At 44.6% G+C, this 18,690-nt stretch overlaps 1 protein-coding gene across 1 annotated transcript in view; it reads left to right on the top strand.

Moving 5' to 3' along the window:
* Arsb (arylsulfatase B) overlaps window positions 1-18,690 on the top strand; it is a 171,338-nt gene that overhangs the window by 78,367 nt on the left and 74,281 nt on the right. Inside the window, exon 5 of the mRNA NM_009712.3 lies at window positions 12,042-12,285. Coding sequence (NP_033842.3) covers window positions 12,042-12,285 — 244 coding nt within the window. The remainder of the gene's footprint in view (window positions 1-12,041; window positions 12,286-18,690) is intronic.

Raw genomic sequence — 18,690 nt, forward strand, 5'->3', positions numbered from 1 at the left:
GGAACCCAAGGATCTTCTTAGGGATGCAGCTGCACTCCCTCGCTTTTCTGCTGTCCTCTTTCCTTCTCTAAGTAGCTCTGAATGACTGTCCCAGTCAGAAGTCAGTTTCAGTTTTCTGCTGACGTTGTCCCCAGAGGGTAAGCATTGACTGCCCTGATTGCTTCCTGGGTTAGGGTGACAAGAATGACAAGGAATGAGAAGAACCTTGCTATCTGGAAACATCATTGCAGAAGAGATAAAAGTCACCAAGGGCATTCTGTTTGGTTTATGGGTAGCTCTTTTTCGATATTTAAGTCTAACATCACTTTACTCCAGCATGGATTTCATATGCATATGCAGACGATTCTGGAAGAGACGTCTGTGAAGGTTTATCTTATATCGATATAGATTGAAACAATGATGTGAATATGGAATATAAAATGCTTTTCCTTATGTCTAAACTATCCTTAACTGTGCCCTGAGCCTCTCACTAGCTAATGATGGAGGATATTCATTCTAACAGTTTATTCTAATATGTTTCATATAGTAGCTCCTTACTATACAGGAAAAGTGATCACTTGATGTTAGAAAAGCAGGCACAGTGCACAGCTTATCTTTAACACTCAGGTCTTTCTTCATCCATTCTTCAGTGAGAGAGTGGCCTGCATTCTGGTGCAGATTTTAGCCTGCTCAGAGACTGGACGCCACCCATATCAGTAGAATTGAGTGTGAGACTTTTCAGTCCCTGCGCTCATCTCTGATAGGCTGGACTCTGTGAGCCTGTTGTGACTACACAGGGACATTTGTTTTGCTTTAGCAGATTGTTTGGTCTTGCTTTCGTCCTGGTTCATGGCCGTTCACATGCCTCTACTTCCTGCCTTGTTAACCTACTCTGCCTTTGCTGGGCACAGAGTCCAGCCCAATTCTCACCTCTTTTTTTTTTTTTTTTTTTTTTCTCCAGTCATCCTCATTAAAGTGGCTCTTGTGCTTGCTTGGGATTTCCTGCATCACCAAAGCTCACCATCACTCCTGCTGTGCTGGCCCAAGGGCTGCCTCTGGCCACATGAAAGTCTAGTATTCTGGGGACTCAGAGAGTTTTCTTTTCCTTTGGCCTTGGAGCAAGAGTCATCTGCACATCTAAAGACAATCTTTTTCTTGCACTCAGCATCTCAAATTTTTAACCAGACTGCTTCATGTTTGGGCTTATGGAGTTTTTTTTGTCTACCATTGAGTGTTTCCTCCTCTGTTCTTCGGACAGAAGTGCTGGCCAGTTCTTATAATGTTTGTCTGCCTGTCCTGATGCTGGACACCAACCACCAGTGGGATCCTTTAGCATCTGGCAAAGCTTCAGAGAAGGGCTCCGGGGAAATGGAACTGCCCGGGAAGTGGAACTGCCGGGCCCCTTAGTTCAGGTCTCACTGACTTTTCTAAGTCTCTAAAGAGAGTCAGGAAGATGCTGATATTAAGAGTGCTAGTTAACAGCAACTCTGCAGGTTTTGACACATGTAACTAATATTGCATATTTGGAAATACAAAAGCAAAATAGCCAATGCTTACCTAAACGGAATATTCTAGCTTTCTCTGATTTAGCAATCTCCGAGACTCACTGGCCTCTGCATTTTCCCTACCACATATGTAGTAATACATCTATTATTTTGAACCACAAGTCTCTTTTCCTGTCTGTTCATAGGATTTTCAGTTACTTGCTGCTGTCCTGAGCTTGCCAAACCTTCGAGTGCTTCTGCAGTAATTAGCTTATTGTTTCTCAGTTTGGTATTACTGAAAGACTAAGCTGCAGACTCGTGGAGAATTACCTGACCGTCAAGAATGGTTTTTAGGTTTGGGAGAGGAGTTAAATGATTGGTCAGTAAACACTAACACTCCCGAGGGGCCCCCAGATGTAGTTTGCCTGCAAGTTTGTAAAAAGGATAAAAAAAATTTTTTTTAAATAAAGAATTTAAAGTTGAGCATTTTCTGTAAGAGCAAACTATAAGAAAGACAGAAGATTTTACAGGTTTTATTTTTGTTTTTGTTTTTTCTAGAATACATACTTGGTCCTTCTGCTTAGTATAATAGCCACTCGGTCCTTCTGAACTGCTTCTCAGAGGACCTGGAGAACAAAGATTAAGCGTAGCATTGTTATTAAGCGTAGCATCGTTATGCTTTCGGAGAGCAGGCCGCATGCCTCCCTTTGTGCTGATCTTACAGCTTCATCTGAGGAGCTCCCAAACCTGTGCACACCCAAGCTTTAAATTACGAAAAAGTTATCTGCGCCCAGAGTGTTGTAAATTAGAACACTTTTCCGGTTCCCAGTCCCCTCATGACTTTCAGAGAGCAAGTGTTTTCAGTCTTTCAACAGACTTTTGTATCTTTTTGCCCTTAGTACATTTCAAAGAAGAGATAAGAATCTCAGCGGTCTCTCAGTATTCCAAGCAATAGACATCCCTGCCGTCAGAATGAGGAAGTTGCTCTATTTCCGCACTTACAATCCTTCTTGTGAATCCCACAGCCCTGGTTTGGCCTTTCCTCAAATCCATCTTTCTTTATCTCAGCTCTCTGGTGGCCGAGTCAGTTATTTGGTGAATGGCTGCCAAATCACTCACCTTCCCAGCATCCTCTTGGAGCCGCTCAGCAGGATCCTCCCTCGCTGGTTGCTGTCAGGATGGAGGCTGAGGCGGGTGTCCAGGGAGGCCAGCGTCTCTGGCACTTATCTTCCTTGAGTAAAGAAACCACCACAAACCCCTAGAGAGCCTCAGATGAACATCTGGATAAATATTCAGTTTCTGATGCTTCATTTGAATCTCGGGCCGTCCTTACTAAATCACACTGAACTTCATTTAAACCCATGCAAATAGAAAAAGTTCCTGAGTTTTCCCCAATAACAACAAAACCCACCATAATTCAGTCCACTCTTCCGCTTTCAAAAACTTGCTCTCAGTGTAGCATGTGATCTAGCAGGGCTCTAAGCATGGTGCCTGGGAATATAGCTCCAACATCCGGGTTTACCCGGGCCTTAATGCCTGGGTAGTGCTTCCGTGTCAGACATCATGTTAAGGTGGGTTTTGTTATCTTTGCTTTCCAGGCTCAGGGATAAAATATCCTGCCCAGATTCACAGCCCTTGCCTTGAAAGTGTTTCAGTGAAATTAACGAAGTGGAAGTGAAAACAGGTGATCACAGTCACAAAATGGCTAGGTAGATCTTGTTCACACCTAGCCATCATTCTGCTCCTGATTTCTTATGAATCTAAGTCAGAGGAGGGCTGAGGACAGGGTTCAGTGACAGAGCACTTGCCTCACATGTAGGAGACAATCAGTTACACACACACACACACACACACACACACACACACACACACACACACACACCACATACAAAAAAAGGAAAAGGAAGAAAGATAGATAATTAGTCTTTGACTAAAAAGGTCTTGATATTATGTCAAGAACCCATATAATTGAAAAAGGCCCTTGTTCTGCCTGCTCCTTGTGTCTGAGCTGTCTGCTTTGTAATGGCCATGTGACTGCCCTTCTGGTTTCAGGTTTTGTTTTGTTTTGTTTTGTTTTTTAAGATTTATTTGGGGGCTGTCAGAGCCATGAAGCTGGGGTTACAGGCAGTTGTGAGCTGCCTTACAAGGATCCCGAAAACCAAACCTGGGTCCCCTGCAGAAGTAGCGAGTACTGTTGATCACCCAGCCATCTCTCCAACAGTCTGATTTCATCTCTTTTGACAGGTCAGGTTACTGCTTACAAAGGAAGAAGGGATCTTGTCTCTTTGTCTTACTTATACCATGAGAGGAGGAATTTGTATGTCTCATACACAGGCTGCCATGTTCTAATCTAGGGGGGCTCTGCCACATGGCAGAACTGAAAATGGGTTTGCTAAGCTGCAATCTGGAGAGCCTCTTCCAGACCAGGGTTTTCCAAAGTGCTCTTCTGCAGCCCCCGTGACGCTCGGCATGACTGAGCAGGTACCCAGGGGACAAGCTATTCTTGTATTTGCAGGTTTGATACTTGCTCAAACCCTCACTGGGGCCCGATACCTCACTTGATAGTCATCTGTCTATTAGAGTAGCATCCTCTTTCTGTAAGGTCAAGGTCAGGCAATGGCTGGGCAGGGCCTTAGAGAGCCGTGTAGTGTCCAGCGTCAATTCTCAGAGTCTTCACTCGCTATTTGGAGTTGGTGGCCTTTTCTTCATGTATTTGTTCTTTTTCTGTGAGCAGGTCCTCTGTGAGGTCTTGCAAACACAAACAATAAACTTCCTTCTTAGCCCTGAGGAAAGAGGCATAAGGAGGAAAAAGCCACAAAGAGCCAATAAAGAAGATGGAGAAAAGGGTGTGGCCTGGAGAGGTTTGGGGTACTAAGTGCCAGGTTCACAAGAGGTCTGACGTTTAGGCCTTAAGGTTTGAGTCCAGCGGACATGAAGGAGGATGTGCTTATGTGAGGAAACCGGTTTATGCGAGTTAGCCTGAAAGGTCATGGTGTATTCTAACAGTGGGAGAGCTTAGTTGTGCGTGACCGAAGCGTAAGCACTCATAGGCTTGGGTGCCCACAGAGCAGGCTGAGGCCATGCGTGTAAAGGATTCTTTCTGTCAGCAGGGTTGAAGTCTCAGCTTTCCTGTGATGGGCAGTCAACTGGGCCTTTAAACATACATGAGTTTGGATCTTTAAAAAACCACCCCTGGTGGCAACTGGATGAAACCTGCTTAGCCCAGGAGCCCAGGAGGGGGACAAGCTTACCCCAGGCAGGTGGCAAGTCCACGTCCAGCCCAGGCAGAGGTGCTTGAACGTGGCCAGACAAATGTGCATTTGAGCATCCGGCTTGATGGCTACGTTCTCAGACTATCTTAGTGCAAGGATATTGAATTTCCCTAGACCTTTAGATAACACTAAGACACAGATTAATTCTCTATTTTGCATTTAGTAATGTAGAAAATGAATCCAAAAGAGTCGGCTATCAACCAGCAGGTACAGCTCTGGGACAAAGAGCCTCCCCACCCCACCTCCCTTTGCAGAACGGTGTTTCTCTACATTTACCCACCACACCCCCAAGGTTGCCCCTTGTAGAGAAGCCTGGTGAGAGGGTGAAGAAGGACACTTTGCTTTTTGGATCAGCGGGAGGAGGAGGTCTTGGGGAAGCCTGGGCTACACAGCAAAGCCACTGGACTGTCTGGGGGAGGGAGGTCCTGAGAATCAATGTTGTCATGGCTCCATTTTAATTTTTATCAGCTGGATACAGATGAGGTGTCAGTTTCATAGACTTGATGTTTTTGCTCAGATTTTTGGCTAACTGATGCTTTTCCATGGTTTCTGACAGTTATTTTTATTTGATAATGAATAATAAAGTGAGATTTGCAGTCTACATCTGACAGCATTTGTTTTATTTTGACAGTTCTTTTCTAGACAGCAAAGGTTTTATAATTAGGTTTTGTGTCTGCCAAAATGTTGCTGAAAGGAAAAAAAAAAAAAAGAACATTTCTCTGGAAAAAAAAGTTTCATAGTTTCCAGCCTGCAAAGCTGGAACCATCTTATTTTGATTTGGAAGCTTTTGCAAAAGTCAGTCAGGAAATTAAACCAAATTTTCTTTTGAAAATGAATTCTTATCAGGAGAAAATTAACCCTGGCTATGTAGAGATTTAGGAGGGAGAATTAGAAGGGGTATGCTTGAAGTATGGTATTTCAATAGTCCTTGTAAAAATCTTCATCTGGATGGATATAGGAAACTCCCTTTTCTACTGTTTTATGAGAGCACATGCATTCTTGCAGTGTAGAGGTGCCACCCCCAGGGGGCGCTGAAGCCTACACCACTCCACCACCCCCACCCCCACCACCCCACCCCCCCCCCCCCAGCACATATGGAAGAATCAGGTGGAAATCATAGGTGTGGCAATTGACAATACTTTCTGCTTAAAGCACTCTTGAAAAGCTGACAGAGGAAGCCATGTTGCTGACCGGAGCTAGGGAGGCTTATCATTGCTAATGGCAGAAACAGCGTGGCGCGATAATCACAGAAACAGTCCTACTACTCACTGCCTTGGCCCCTGGCCGACTGGTGCGAGTTCCTGCAGTAGCGGCAGTGGCCGGATTCGATTTACAATGTTTTCCTCTCTGACTCACTCCTTCAGACTACTTACGATCAGATAGATCAGATCCCAGACACAGCCGCCCTTGTCCCCACCACCTCTGATCTCCACCGCTACCACCATCCAGTACTTTCCATTGAGCACAAGTATGTGGGACCGATAACCACATAGTAACTAGTATTTCAAAGAACGGTGTCTGCTTAAAAAAGAGACAACAGCCTCGTCTGTGGTACTGTGGCACTTCTGTTTACAGCGTGTAGACAGCTGAGCAAAACAGGATCTGTGCTGCCCCAGCCATTCGTGGCACCAGGTTATAAGTATTCCCTTCTTGATCATTTTTTAAAAATAGTTTATTTCTTGAGCTTATAGTATAAGTACATCATTTCTCCCCTCCCTTTCCTCACTCCAAACTCTTCCTTATACCCCTCCTCGCTCTCGCAAATTCATGGCCTCCTTTTTCATTATGTTTTATGCATATATGTATATACATATATACTCTTAAATATATAAATACACTTCCAGTCTGTATAGTGTTGTTTGTATGTATGTTTTGGGGGATGATCACTTAGGGTTTGATAGCCAGCTGGGGTCCTCTTCACTGAAGAAGTCTATTTCTCCCACTCTCAGTACTCCTCGGCTTCGAGTGTATTGTTGAGCACATGTGGGGCTCCTTCTTTGAAGTGTTGATGTATTGGCTATAGAGTCTGACACTCTGAGTATTGAAGGTGATTTGGAATGTGTGTTTTATAAACTTGCATGAGTGATTGAACCTTGAGTTTGGGGTTGGGAGAAAATGCAATACGGGATGCATAGAGGTGGGTAAGGGGTTCAGTGCCCTGACAGCTTTTATAGAGGCCTGGGGCTTGGTTTCAGGAATTCACATAGCACCTGACTACTGCTTATAACTCCAGCTCCCAGAGACCCAGTGCTACCTTCTGACCTCTGCAGGCACCTGCACACATGTGCACATGAACTCACAGAAGAACACACACATAAATATTGAAAGAAATCAATGGAGTTTAAAGAAAAAGTCATATACACCTTTGATATCAAATTATGAGATCCATTGTCACCAGGCACATGCAGAAGAGATCTTACCTTCATCTAGCCTAACCTAAGACCCCTCTACACTCTTCTCTGTGAAGCAAAGAAAGGAGCATGTGTCAGAGACTGCATGAGAAGCCTCTGTGATAATGGATCCTAAACATCTTTTATAATAGCAATAAAAGAGGCCCCTGGAAGTGACTCTCCTCCCTCTGTCTCATGGGAGGAGTGCATTAGCTCTGCTAGGCTGATGATGTTGCTTATACCTTGCTTAGGGAAATGAAGCTCTTTTAAAAGCCCACACTACACTAGGAATGTCAGGCCCTGGCACTATAAGGCAGAGACTGGAGCTCAGAAGTCCTCACTAGATGCCTAGCTTTTCCATTCTCAGCTACTTCCTCCTCCTTCTCCTCCTCCTCCTCTATCCTCTTCTTCCTCCTCTTCTTCTTCCTCCTCTTCTTCCTCTTCCTCCTCCTCTTCTTCCTCTTCCTCCTCCTCTTCTTCATCCTCTTCTTCCTCTTCCTCCTCCTCCTCTTCTTATTCCTCCTCTTCCTTCTCCTCTTCTTCCTCCCCCTCTTCCTCCTCTTCTTCCTCCTCCTCTTCTTCCTCTTCCTCCTCCTCTTCTTATTCTTCCTCTTCCTCCTCCTCTTCTTCCTCCTCCTCTTCCTCCTTCTCCTCCTCTTTCTCCTCTTCCTCCTCTTCTCCATTTCACAAGATCATTATAATCTAGACTTTTGGAAATAGCTGTGGATATGATAATAGTCACAACTATTTATTGAACACTCAGGAATTAGGAGCCTTGGCAAAAATAATCCTAAATGGTATAATGCTGTGGGAAATAAAATAAAAAATAAAGAACTCAGCAAGCTCCTGCTCTTGTTCCGGGCACCTCTCTACCTTGATGGTCTGGCTGGCCATGCACTGGTGGGCAATGGCTGACCTGTTTTTACCTCTGACTCAGAGCTCCAAAATCTTTCCATCCAGCTCTCTAGGTTCCCATAGATGGGTGGTTACCACACCAGCCCCATGCTTCAAAGCCCTGTGACCTTTGTTGCACCTCAGGCAAACCCACACTTTGCCACTGTCCCTTTCTCTCTTGAACCCAGATGAGCCTCTGCATGAAGGAAAATGGAACACAATCGCTGGGTGCAACAACTAAAATCCTAACTTGTAAGCCTTATTAAATTTAAATCAGGTGGCAAATCCCAATGGATCCACCTTTGAAACTGGGAGACACTCATAATTACATCTTGTCCTCATGCTATCCCTGTCCAAAGAGGACCTAACTCTCTCCTGCTTCCTCTTTTCCTCTGTCCAACCTAGAAGTCCCTCCTATTTGCCCAGTGACTGGCTCCTGTATTTATTAGATGATTGGTTCATAAGAACAGCACCAGTCATATCCACAAAAGTATAATTTTATTCTAACCTTAAAACAGGAGGAAGAAATTATAGTCTTCACAAGGAAGATGGAGAAACTGAGGTAGCATGCTGTCCCTGGTCACCCAGTAGTGAGTAGCTGCCCTTAGCTGTCAGTTATGTCTCTGTCTAATCTTAGGCTTTGGAATCTTGTGAAATCCAAGTGGTACCTGATGTTGAGTTAGTACTTAAACGTTTTGAGTTATTGTTTTCCATAGACACCCTGTGCTGTATTATAGAGTCCTCTGTATTCAATGCTTAGGGCTCTGTTTCAGTCCACTATGTCCACCATGGTCTGAAAAATAGTAAGTGGAAACTTACAAAATAAATAGCTTCCAAATTTTTGTTTTTGTTTTTGTTTTTTTTCAAGACAGGGTTTCTCTGTATAGCCCTGGCTGTCCTGGAACTCACTTTGTAGACCAGGCTGGCCTCGAACTCAGAAATCCGCCTGCCTCTGCCTCCCAAGTGCTGGGATTAAAGGCGTGTGCCACCACGCCCGGCAGCTTCCAAGTTTTAAACTGCACTTCCTTCTGCATGGAAACTTGTAGTGCAATGCAGTCTTCTGTCCCACTGGTATGTGGAATGTTCCTTCATGCACATATAGTGTGGTAACCAGGTACACAAGAGCAACCACAGGCACAAAGCTTTGAGATTGGGTCTTTCTGTATCATCTAGGCTGCTCTCAAATGCCTGGACTGAGAAACATCTTCCTTCCTCAGCTAGGACAACAGCCTTTGCCACTGAACACTTTTAAAATAACTTTTACAACAGTATACTATAATTGTTCTATTTCATTGTTATTGTTGTTGATAGTGACTGTGCCTAACTTAGAAACCATACTTTATGCGGCAGGAGAAATGGGTCAGCAGTTAAGAACACTGGCTGCTCTTCCAGAGAAACTGGGTTCAGTTCCCAGTCCCCACATGGTGGCTCACAGGCATGCACATGTTGCACAGACATACATGCAGATGAAACACCCATACATATAAAAATAAAAAATAAAAATTAAAGGAAAATAAATTGGACTTTATTATAGGTGTATGTATAGGAAAAAAACAGAGTGTGGTTCCCCGGGTTTCAGGTATCCACAGGATGTCTTAGCATCCCCAAGGACAAGAGAGTTCTGTGTGGAATGTTCTATGGAGCAAGTTAGTCCTACTACCCTCTTATGATTCACTTGAACAATGGTGGTTTTGAAAAGTAATGCTTAAGTATAATATGCATGCACATAAAATTTTTGCATATATTTGCATATCTAAGTATTTGTATGAAGTTACCTTAGCACCTGGGTACTTTGGAAAGAAATATGATTCTACAAATTTGGAACACAAGAAATACCACTGCTTCTTCTCTATAGTCCAAACTCAGTGCTTAGTCCTGAGCCCTCACCTGGCTCATAAGAGAAGTGAAGCCCTTCCCTGCCTTCCCTGGTGTGCTGTGAATAAAGTTTCATCTCGCCAACCTGCAGAGAAGGAAGGGACTGGGCCCACTTCTCCTCCCAGCTGCCCTGTTTGTAGGCTTTGAAGAAGCCGTTGCCTTTCCCAATTAAGAAAGGGCTCTGGTTACTAGAGAATGGGTTGATAATTCAGACACCAGTTTCAGTGCTAGAAGTTTTCTTCCAGGGCTCTGTCTCTGTCTCTGTCTCTGTCTCTGTCTCTGTCTCTGTCTCTGTCTCTCTCTCTCTCTCTCTCTGTGTGTGTGTGTGTGTGTGTGTGTGTGTGTGTGTGTGTGTGTGTGTGTGTAGCTCTGGCTATCCTGGAACTCACTGTGTAGACTAGGCTGATCTAGATCTCAAAGATCCACCTGTGTCTGTCTTCAGAGTGCTGGGATTCAAGGCATGTGTCACCATGCTCAGTGCTCCAAGACAAATCTTAAAAGGTCTGCTGTCCTCTTCTGAAGGAGCATTGGGTCACCAAGTGAGGCGCCCCTGAGTTTTCTCCTGAGCTGTGAACCCCAGTTCTCATCTCCTGCAGCATGCATTGTTTTCCAGTGCAGGCACACTCATCCATTACTTTGCCCAAGCTTATTCACGCTGGAACTCATAGAGGATTAAAGGTCTTTTATCAGTTACATGTCGTGTTGGAGCCTGGTTATCTCTGGCACTGGAGCACAGTATCCAGTGGGAGAGGAGTAGAGAGCTAGAGGCAGGGGAGATTTTCATCATCTTCTTCGAGAACCATTTAACAAGAGTTTCGTGGAAACCTATCCTTGAATGCACTCTAAAAGGTAAAACAGCTGGAAAGTATACCATGCCTCACTTTTTAGAGTCTGGACACTCTTAGGCAAAGTCCTTGAAACCCTGACTACCATTTGAAAAGATGGGGAGGCAAGACAGGGTCATGAATAATCAAGGAGTTAACATCCAGAAAGATACTTCAGCCTTTAAGATTGCTGGGGGAGGGGCATGCTGGAGAGATGGCTCAAATGTTGAAAGTCTTGAATGCTCCTCCTGAGGACCTGGGTTCCATTCCCAGCACCCACATGGCAGCTCAGTTCTGAGGAGTCTAACACCCTCACACAGACATACAGGCAAAACGCCAATGCACATAAAATAAAAATGAATAAATTATCACTTTAAAAAAAGAGCTTGTACTGCTCTTGCTGAAGACCTAGTTACCTTTACACAAAAGGTAACTAGGCTGTGGCTCACAACCCCCTGCAACCCCAGGTCTGGAACTTCTAACCTCCACAGGTGCCTACATTCAGATGTCCATACACACATACAGACACTCACTCACATATAGTTCAAGATGTTTTTAAGAGAGCAGTAGCATTGTCATCCTCCACCCCCACCCCATCCCCAGTAACAGACAGAGCCTCAGAGATAAGGAGTTTCTATGAAAGCAGAGAGCATTGCGATGGAATTGTGGTTTTTTTGGTAGCCATGAGCAATTTTAAAGAGGTTGGCACATGGGGTACTTTTTGAATGAAAATTGAGGAAGCTTGCTGAGTTATTTTGAAGCAATAACCCTTGACCTAAAAGATGAGAAGCAGGAACAGCACTAGGCCAAGATTGACAGTTATTGGATAGACGTCCTGGCAGGATTATTCTTGAATAAGGTAACATGCCCTCTTCCACCCCTGCCCCCTCAAGATCGTGAGGTAACATGCCCTCTTCCACCCCTGCCCCCTCAAGATCGTGAGGTAACATGCCCTCTTCCACCCCTGCCCCCTCAAGATCGTGAGGTAACATACCCTCTTCCACCCCTGCCCCCTCAAGATCGTGAGGTAACATGCCCTCTTCCACCCCTGCCCCCTCAAGATCGTGAGGTAACATGCCCTCTTCCACCCCTGTCCCCTCAAGATCGTGAGGTAACATGCCCTCTTCCACCCCTGCCCCCTCAAGATCGTGGTTCTGTAAAGTCCTCTGAGCTCGTTCTCATCAAATGGCATATGCGCATGAGAGCCCCCTCTTTTCATAACCTTAGCTTCACCCATTATGTTCTTGCCTGTGATGGTGTGACACAAGTGACGCCATTTTGCTAACTTTCATGTACTCATGCCAAGGCTTACCTGTGTTTCAGATAACGGTGGGCAGACTAGGTCTGGAGGCAACAACTGGCCACTCCGAGGAAGGAAGGGGACCCTGTGGGAAGGGGGCATCCGAGGAACGGGCTTCGTGGCAAGCCCCTTGCTGAAACAGAAAGGCGTGAAGAGCCGGGAACTCATGCACATCACCGATTGGCTCCCCACACTCGTAGATCTGGCTGGGGGAAGCACTAATGGAACCAAACCTCTGGATGGCTTCAACATGTGGAAGACAATCAGGTATATTCATGTCTTGCCCCATTCATGGCCAGGACAGAAACACCAGCCTGTGGTGTCGGGTCAGGGAGGAAAGTATTAAACCAGGAAATACATAAAGAAGCAAGATGACTTTGGGGACTTGGGGTAGAGCCAAGTGTGAAGGCAGTAAACAGTCACCCCTGAGCATGAGAGTCACCATACAGGAGCAGGGCCTGCTCTCAGCTGTAGAGATGGTCCTGCTTCTGGTTCACTCACACAGTGTGGAAATGCGTCCTGCAAGGAAGGAAGGTGCGTGCCCTGGAGGCTGGAAGATACCTGCTTCTTTGGAGTACAGGGAAGGAAACCTGAATCTAGCATCTTTATCTAAATTATGTTAGCATATGTTTTATAACACATATTTTAGCATAAGTTTTATGACATATAATGTCTGTGGTTCGGTACCTAGGTCCAGTTTACACATAAAATCACATGTACTGGAAGCAAATGACTATTGCTGTGCCTTTCAGCCTCTTTGGTGTGCTGAGCTCGGTTTGGGGTGTCTGGTTGGAAGTCCTCCTTGTGGTCCTCCTTGTGCATCTTCCACATTTTTCTCAGTTCAAAATAATGGAGTTTTTGGGTTTCTATACATAGGAAATCCACAATAGAGGACTTAGACGTAAGGAGCCAGGGTGTACATGGTTCATAAAAAGGTTGTGTGTATGTGTGCTTTGTGTCTGGGGTGGATTTAAGGCTCCAGTATTAGCAATCTGAGAAGATAGGTAAGGAGCATAGATGGTCTTGTACTATGAGTTTTTTACAACTTTTTATAAATTGAAATTATTTCCAAATAAAGTGTTTTGTTTTGTTTTGTTTTGTTTTGTTTTGTTTTGTTTTGTTTTGTTTTGTTTTAAATAGAAAGGTCTGGCAGTATTTGGCCTGAATTTCCACAAGACTAGCCAGTGAATGGAATCAGATAGTGGCAGTCTTCTTTAGTTGAGTGTTGACTTTCCAAGTTACCTTTTTCCAGTGCCCCTGGCTGCTTTGCCCTCTGGCCGGCTGCACTCGCCGGTGAAACCCACCACATCCCTAGCCATGTTACCCATGTTCACAGAGTTGTGGTACCAACACTGCACATGCTCTAAATGAGCCAATCCCCCACTGCTGGCCATATTGCTTCTTTTCTTTTTAGTATTCTCTTTTTTAAAAATCATTTTAATGTCTAAAAAATAGGGGGATGCTGGGATATCTCCTTAGGTAAAGGTGCTTGCTGCAAGCCTGACAGCCTGGGTTTGATCCCCAAGACCCATGTGGTAAAAGAGGAGAGAGAGAGACAGCTGACATGTATGTGCAGGCGGAAAGTGGCCCCAGGAAGGCTGCCCAGCAGGGAGTCAGTGTTAACTCAGGAATCTTGGAGGGGAATGTGTGTTAGCCACGTGGAGTTAGGGAGTCCTCCAGCCATGGAGCTACTTAGGGCTTCTTAAAAATAAGTCTCTCTCTCTCTCTGTGTCTCTGTCTCTGTCTCTGTCTCTCTCTCTCTCTCTCTCTCTCTCTCTCTCTCTCTCTCTGTGTGTGTGTGTATGTGTGTGTGTGTGTGTGTGTGTGTGTGTTTCATTCGGGAATCCAAAACATCTGGCAGGTGGTGAGCACACCACACCCCCTTGCCGGGGAGTTTAGAGTGGATTAACAATTATTGCCTCAACATCTTATTTAATATCTTTATTAAGAGCTGTTTGAAAAAAGTAGGCTTTTAAAAAGTTCTAAATTTTCATTATAAATTAAAAATTAATTTCATTTTTTAAAATCTCAATTTGGTCATTTCTAAAACAATATACAAAAGTACATTGAGAAAAACAAGACCTTGTTGTATTATATCCAAAAAGAAAAATCTGTAAGTAAAGCCAACGGTAATGAAAAAGCCCCGCAATACACACCCAAACCAGGCAATCCTGATTCTCTGCCAACAGGCAGAGAGCAAGCCTGCCACTGCAGCCGGGTCAGTCCTCATCTCAGGGTTGCACATTCTCTTCTCAGTAGATGATGGTAGAGATGATAAATTGCTCTCTTCTCTGTCCTGCTCTGTTCATCCTTGGGAGGGGACAAGCTCACAGCTGGTGGGACAGCTGTCTGTCACATTTGCACCAGGGATTGAAGCTGCAGGGAGCTGTGTTACTGACCTCAGGGTTCATCACCCTGGTTTTTCTTGATCTCTCTAGGCTGTCTAGAGAGGGAAGTGCTACAATATTATGGTCTGTAATCCCCAGCCATCGCAGCGTATCCTGTGACACTGGCTTGCCTGGCTGTAATCTCCAACGCTTCAGCCTGCACAGGGAGGTTGCCACATCAGGTCTCTGTATGTAGTAAGTGGATCCTTCACCCGAGTTAGGGCCAATATGCTAGTCCTAGACGTAGAGAGTGCCCTGTAAGCCCCACCCCATTCCTTTTGTCATCTTTGGCAATGCTCGTGGTATGGAGGACCATAGATGTGGATAACATAAAGCAGCTACCATCTGTGACCTTATAGAGAAACTCTACCCCTGCCTCTCTCTGCTGCCCCATCTCCCTTCTCACCCTCCACCCACCCTGCACACCCTTCCATCTCTTGCTTCCACACACATGGACCCATGTGTGCATTCACACGCATTCAAATATGCACACACACACATACTCTCTCTCTCTCTCTTGCATGCACGCACTTATGCTCGAGACCACACACATGCAAAAATAAGTAAAGAAAATATGAACAAAGCTGCTTGGTTCTGATGTGCTCACACTGTGGCATGCTGGGAGCCCATTCAGTTTTTATTTTTGCTTTGTTTCATATTAGATATGTATACTAGTTCTGTGGTACATTTTGGTCATTCTGAGAAAATTCCTTTGTTCCTGATCCATGGGCTGTTATTTTGGGTACAGTTCACATCATTGATGTTTATCTATATCACCAGATTTTAGGTGATAAACCCATATTTCATTAAGACTACCTCAATCAGGAGTGACCTTTAAGAGTCTGGTTTCTATGTGCAGAGAAATTGGCACAATATGTGGTCACCATATAACTCCAAGTTGCCGTCTTTCTTTAGCACTAGAATATTCTCTTGCTGATCAACTCCTTAGGTGCTCTGGGTTCTTTGGGACTGTTACCAAAACTATGGCCAAGTATGATGTATTGTAAGTGGGCTTCCTTTTCTGCTGTTTTTTTTTTCTAAAGTCAGATTAGTGTCTACAGTTTAATCAAACATTTCCAGGCTCGCTCTGTTAAAAATCTAGCAAATTCGTATTCCATAAGTGAAGAATGACTTTCAATCTTATCATTCTTGAAAAAAACAACAACAACAAAAAAAAAACCAACAACAACAAAAATCCTGCTTCTGCCCCTGGCTCCATGTAAGTGTTTCCACATCAGTGGCAGCAGGTACAGAGAAAGTGGCCAGTCACATTGGAGTTGGATCCACCTTCCCAACGCAGCACAAACAAGTGGCCAGCCAAGTGTCAGACACCTGATCTATGCCCAGAGCCGATGGAAGATTTTTTTCCAGACATGGAAAAATCATTTTTTTAAGACGATGTTGGTTTTTTCAGCTCTCAGCAGAGGTGCATGAAGTGGGCATGACAGTAATGGATGGAAGTCAGCAATGGCCAGTGCAGCAGAAGCCCCCGTCTGTGTGTAGACATAAATTCTTCTTAATCTTGCTTCAAATGTTAAACTTCAAAGAGAAGTATCAAGAACCCTAGGGTTGTCCTACCTTGTTTTCTATTGCTGTGATATAACACGGTGACCAAAAGGGCCTTGGGGAGAAAAGGGTTGATTTGGTTTCTACTCCCAGATCACGATCATCACAGAGGGGATGCAGGGCAGGAGTGTGAAGCTGAAACCATGCCTGCTGCTTACCAGGTGCTCACTGAATCATGCTTTGCAAGTTTTCATTACAGCCCAGCACCACCACCTTAGGGATAGTGCTGCCCACAGTGGGCCTGGCTCTTCTGCATCAATTCTTAATGGAGACAATTATTGCGGGAAATATTAAAAAAATGAACTGGCACATTCCCTTGCTAGTGCTGGCAACTGGCAGGGCACGAGGCTCCTGCTGGGTGATCTCACTCGGAGGAGGTCCCTCTGCCTGCCATCTCTCCAGCGGGGAGGTTGGGGGAGGGCGAGTTCCTCTCACTATCATGCAACACCCCACACACCCCATGGTCAGCCATCTCAATACCTTATTACCCAGTAGAATCAAAACTCTTAAAGCTTATGATTATGGTTAACTAATCAGATTTATGTATCAATAAAAATCACAATTTACAAGATGCCAGTACAATAATTTTAGAGCCAATTAGTAATAATAAAAGCTTTATCCCAAGTGTGCTAAGGATTATGAAATCATCAGGTCAGCCTCCATTCTCCTCCCCTTTCTCTCCTCTGTTCCCCTTCTCTGCAACTCTTAGCTCCGCCTCCCTTTTCCCTGTCCAATCACAGGCCTCCTCTGCACTAATGTAATTGGACGGGAAAATCTTGTGATAGACAATAGCTATGCCAGGAGGAATTCCGCAATGGAAACTTTCCTCTCAGCTGACTCTAGGCTGTGCCAGGTTGACAGTTAAAGCTCAGCGGGACAGTGATGTCATTTCTCTCCCTCCCAGGAGCACTCAGCACTTGGACCTGCCAGGTTAAGCAGAGGAGACAGAATACCATGATGGCAAGTGTGTGCGAAAGAGGCAGCTGTTCACTTCATAGCAGCCAGTAGAAGAAGAGGGCAAGACCAAGACATAGCTTTCACATACACTTACTCAGAGACTCGTGTCCTCCGCTGAGGCCCCACCCTCCAGACATGCATCACTTCCCAGTGGTCGCATCAGATTTTGGATCTGTCAGTGGATTAAACCGTGTGTTTAGGTCAGAGCCCTCATGATTTAATCTTTCCTGAAAACACTGAAAAGTGTATGTTACTAATCTTCTAGACATCTTTTTTAATCCAATCAAGTTCACAGCCAGTCTTCAAGTTTATCATCTTCTCTCAAAGCCCAATCACCAGTTAAGTACAGATGGTTTGTTTTCCATCTCACACTTTGGTACTTTTACTGCTAAAAGTTAAACTCTGGTCTCTTAACTAAACTCCTTGGACACATACAATATCATCGCCGTAGTGCAGCAACCGTGAACTAGCAAGCAATTCCAGCATGCATGTCTTTTCCAGGTGGCTGTGACTAGTTGGTCATCCTCTTTATGGGTCCCCTTCCCATGCCAATCATCTTTGATTCAACGTCAAGCATCACAAATTTACGTTGGTGACTGCCAGCCTTTCTATATTCTTATGACTCTTCTTGCTTCGGTCAGAGGTGTAGTTGTCAGTTCATTTATTTGAGTGATGCTTTTCTGAAAAATACATTTTAAAATTTACTCTTTGAGAATTTCATGTAAATACACAGTGTATTTTGATCATGTCTACCCCTCAGTTCCCCAAACTTCCAAATCCCCACCACCACATCCTATCTCTCAATACTTCATGTCCTTCCTCCTTTTATATAATCCATTGAGTACAGTTAGTTCTGTCTATATGCTCAGGGGTGTAGGGCCATCTATTGAGCATGGTCGACCTACCAGGAGCTGATGAAAACTGACTTTTCCTTCCTTGACAGTCATTAGTTGCCAAAAGCACCCCAGCTAGAGATGGGTTCTTGTGAGTTCCTCCCTGACCAGTGCTGGAATTTTGACTGGCTTGATTTTGTCCATGTCTTAGGCAGGTAGCCACACCTGCCACGAGTTCATAAAAGCAACACTAGTTATGTCCAGAAAACACTGCTTCGTAGCAGGCCTTCCCAATCGCTGTTCTTCCAGTCTTTCTGCCCTCTCAATGGTGGTATATAGACATTTGAGATAAGCCTATTGTGTAATAGTGGCATGAATGTTGTGGAGGTAACCAACTGCTTTCTGATTGGGTTTCAGGCCTAATCCACAGGACAGAACTTATACCTAGTACTGTAAGCATGGCCAAGAGCCCATGACTGACAAGATCATAAACCCCGTGTGAGAATCTACTACTATCATTTTGCTACATGATCATAGTATCAAATTGCCTTCTAAGTACTTGTGATGGTTTATATATGCTCCACTCAGGCAGTGGCACTATTAAGAGGTGTGGCCTTGTTGGAGTAGGTGTGTCACTGTGGAGATGGGCTTAACCCTCAATCCAGCTGCTCAGAAGCAAGTATTCTGCTAGCAACCTTCAAATGAAAATGTAGAACTCCCAGTTCCTCCTGCACCATACCTGCATGGATGCTGCCATGCTCCCACCTTGATGATAATGGACTGAACCTCTGAACCTGAAAGCCAGCCCCAATTAAATGTTGTTCTTATAAGAGTCCCCTTGGTCATCATTTGTGTTCACAGAAGTAAAACCCTAACTAAGACAGTACCCATCTTCATATCCATAGATTAGTGCAGTTCTCAGCCCTATC

The sequence above is a fragment of the Mus musculus genome, chromosome 13 (genome assembly GCF_000001635.26).
Source record: "Mus musculus strain C57BL/6J chromosome 13, GRCm38.p6 C57BL/6J".
NCBI lineage: Eukaryota > Metazoa > Chordata > Mammalia > Rodentia > Muridae > Mus > Mus musculus.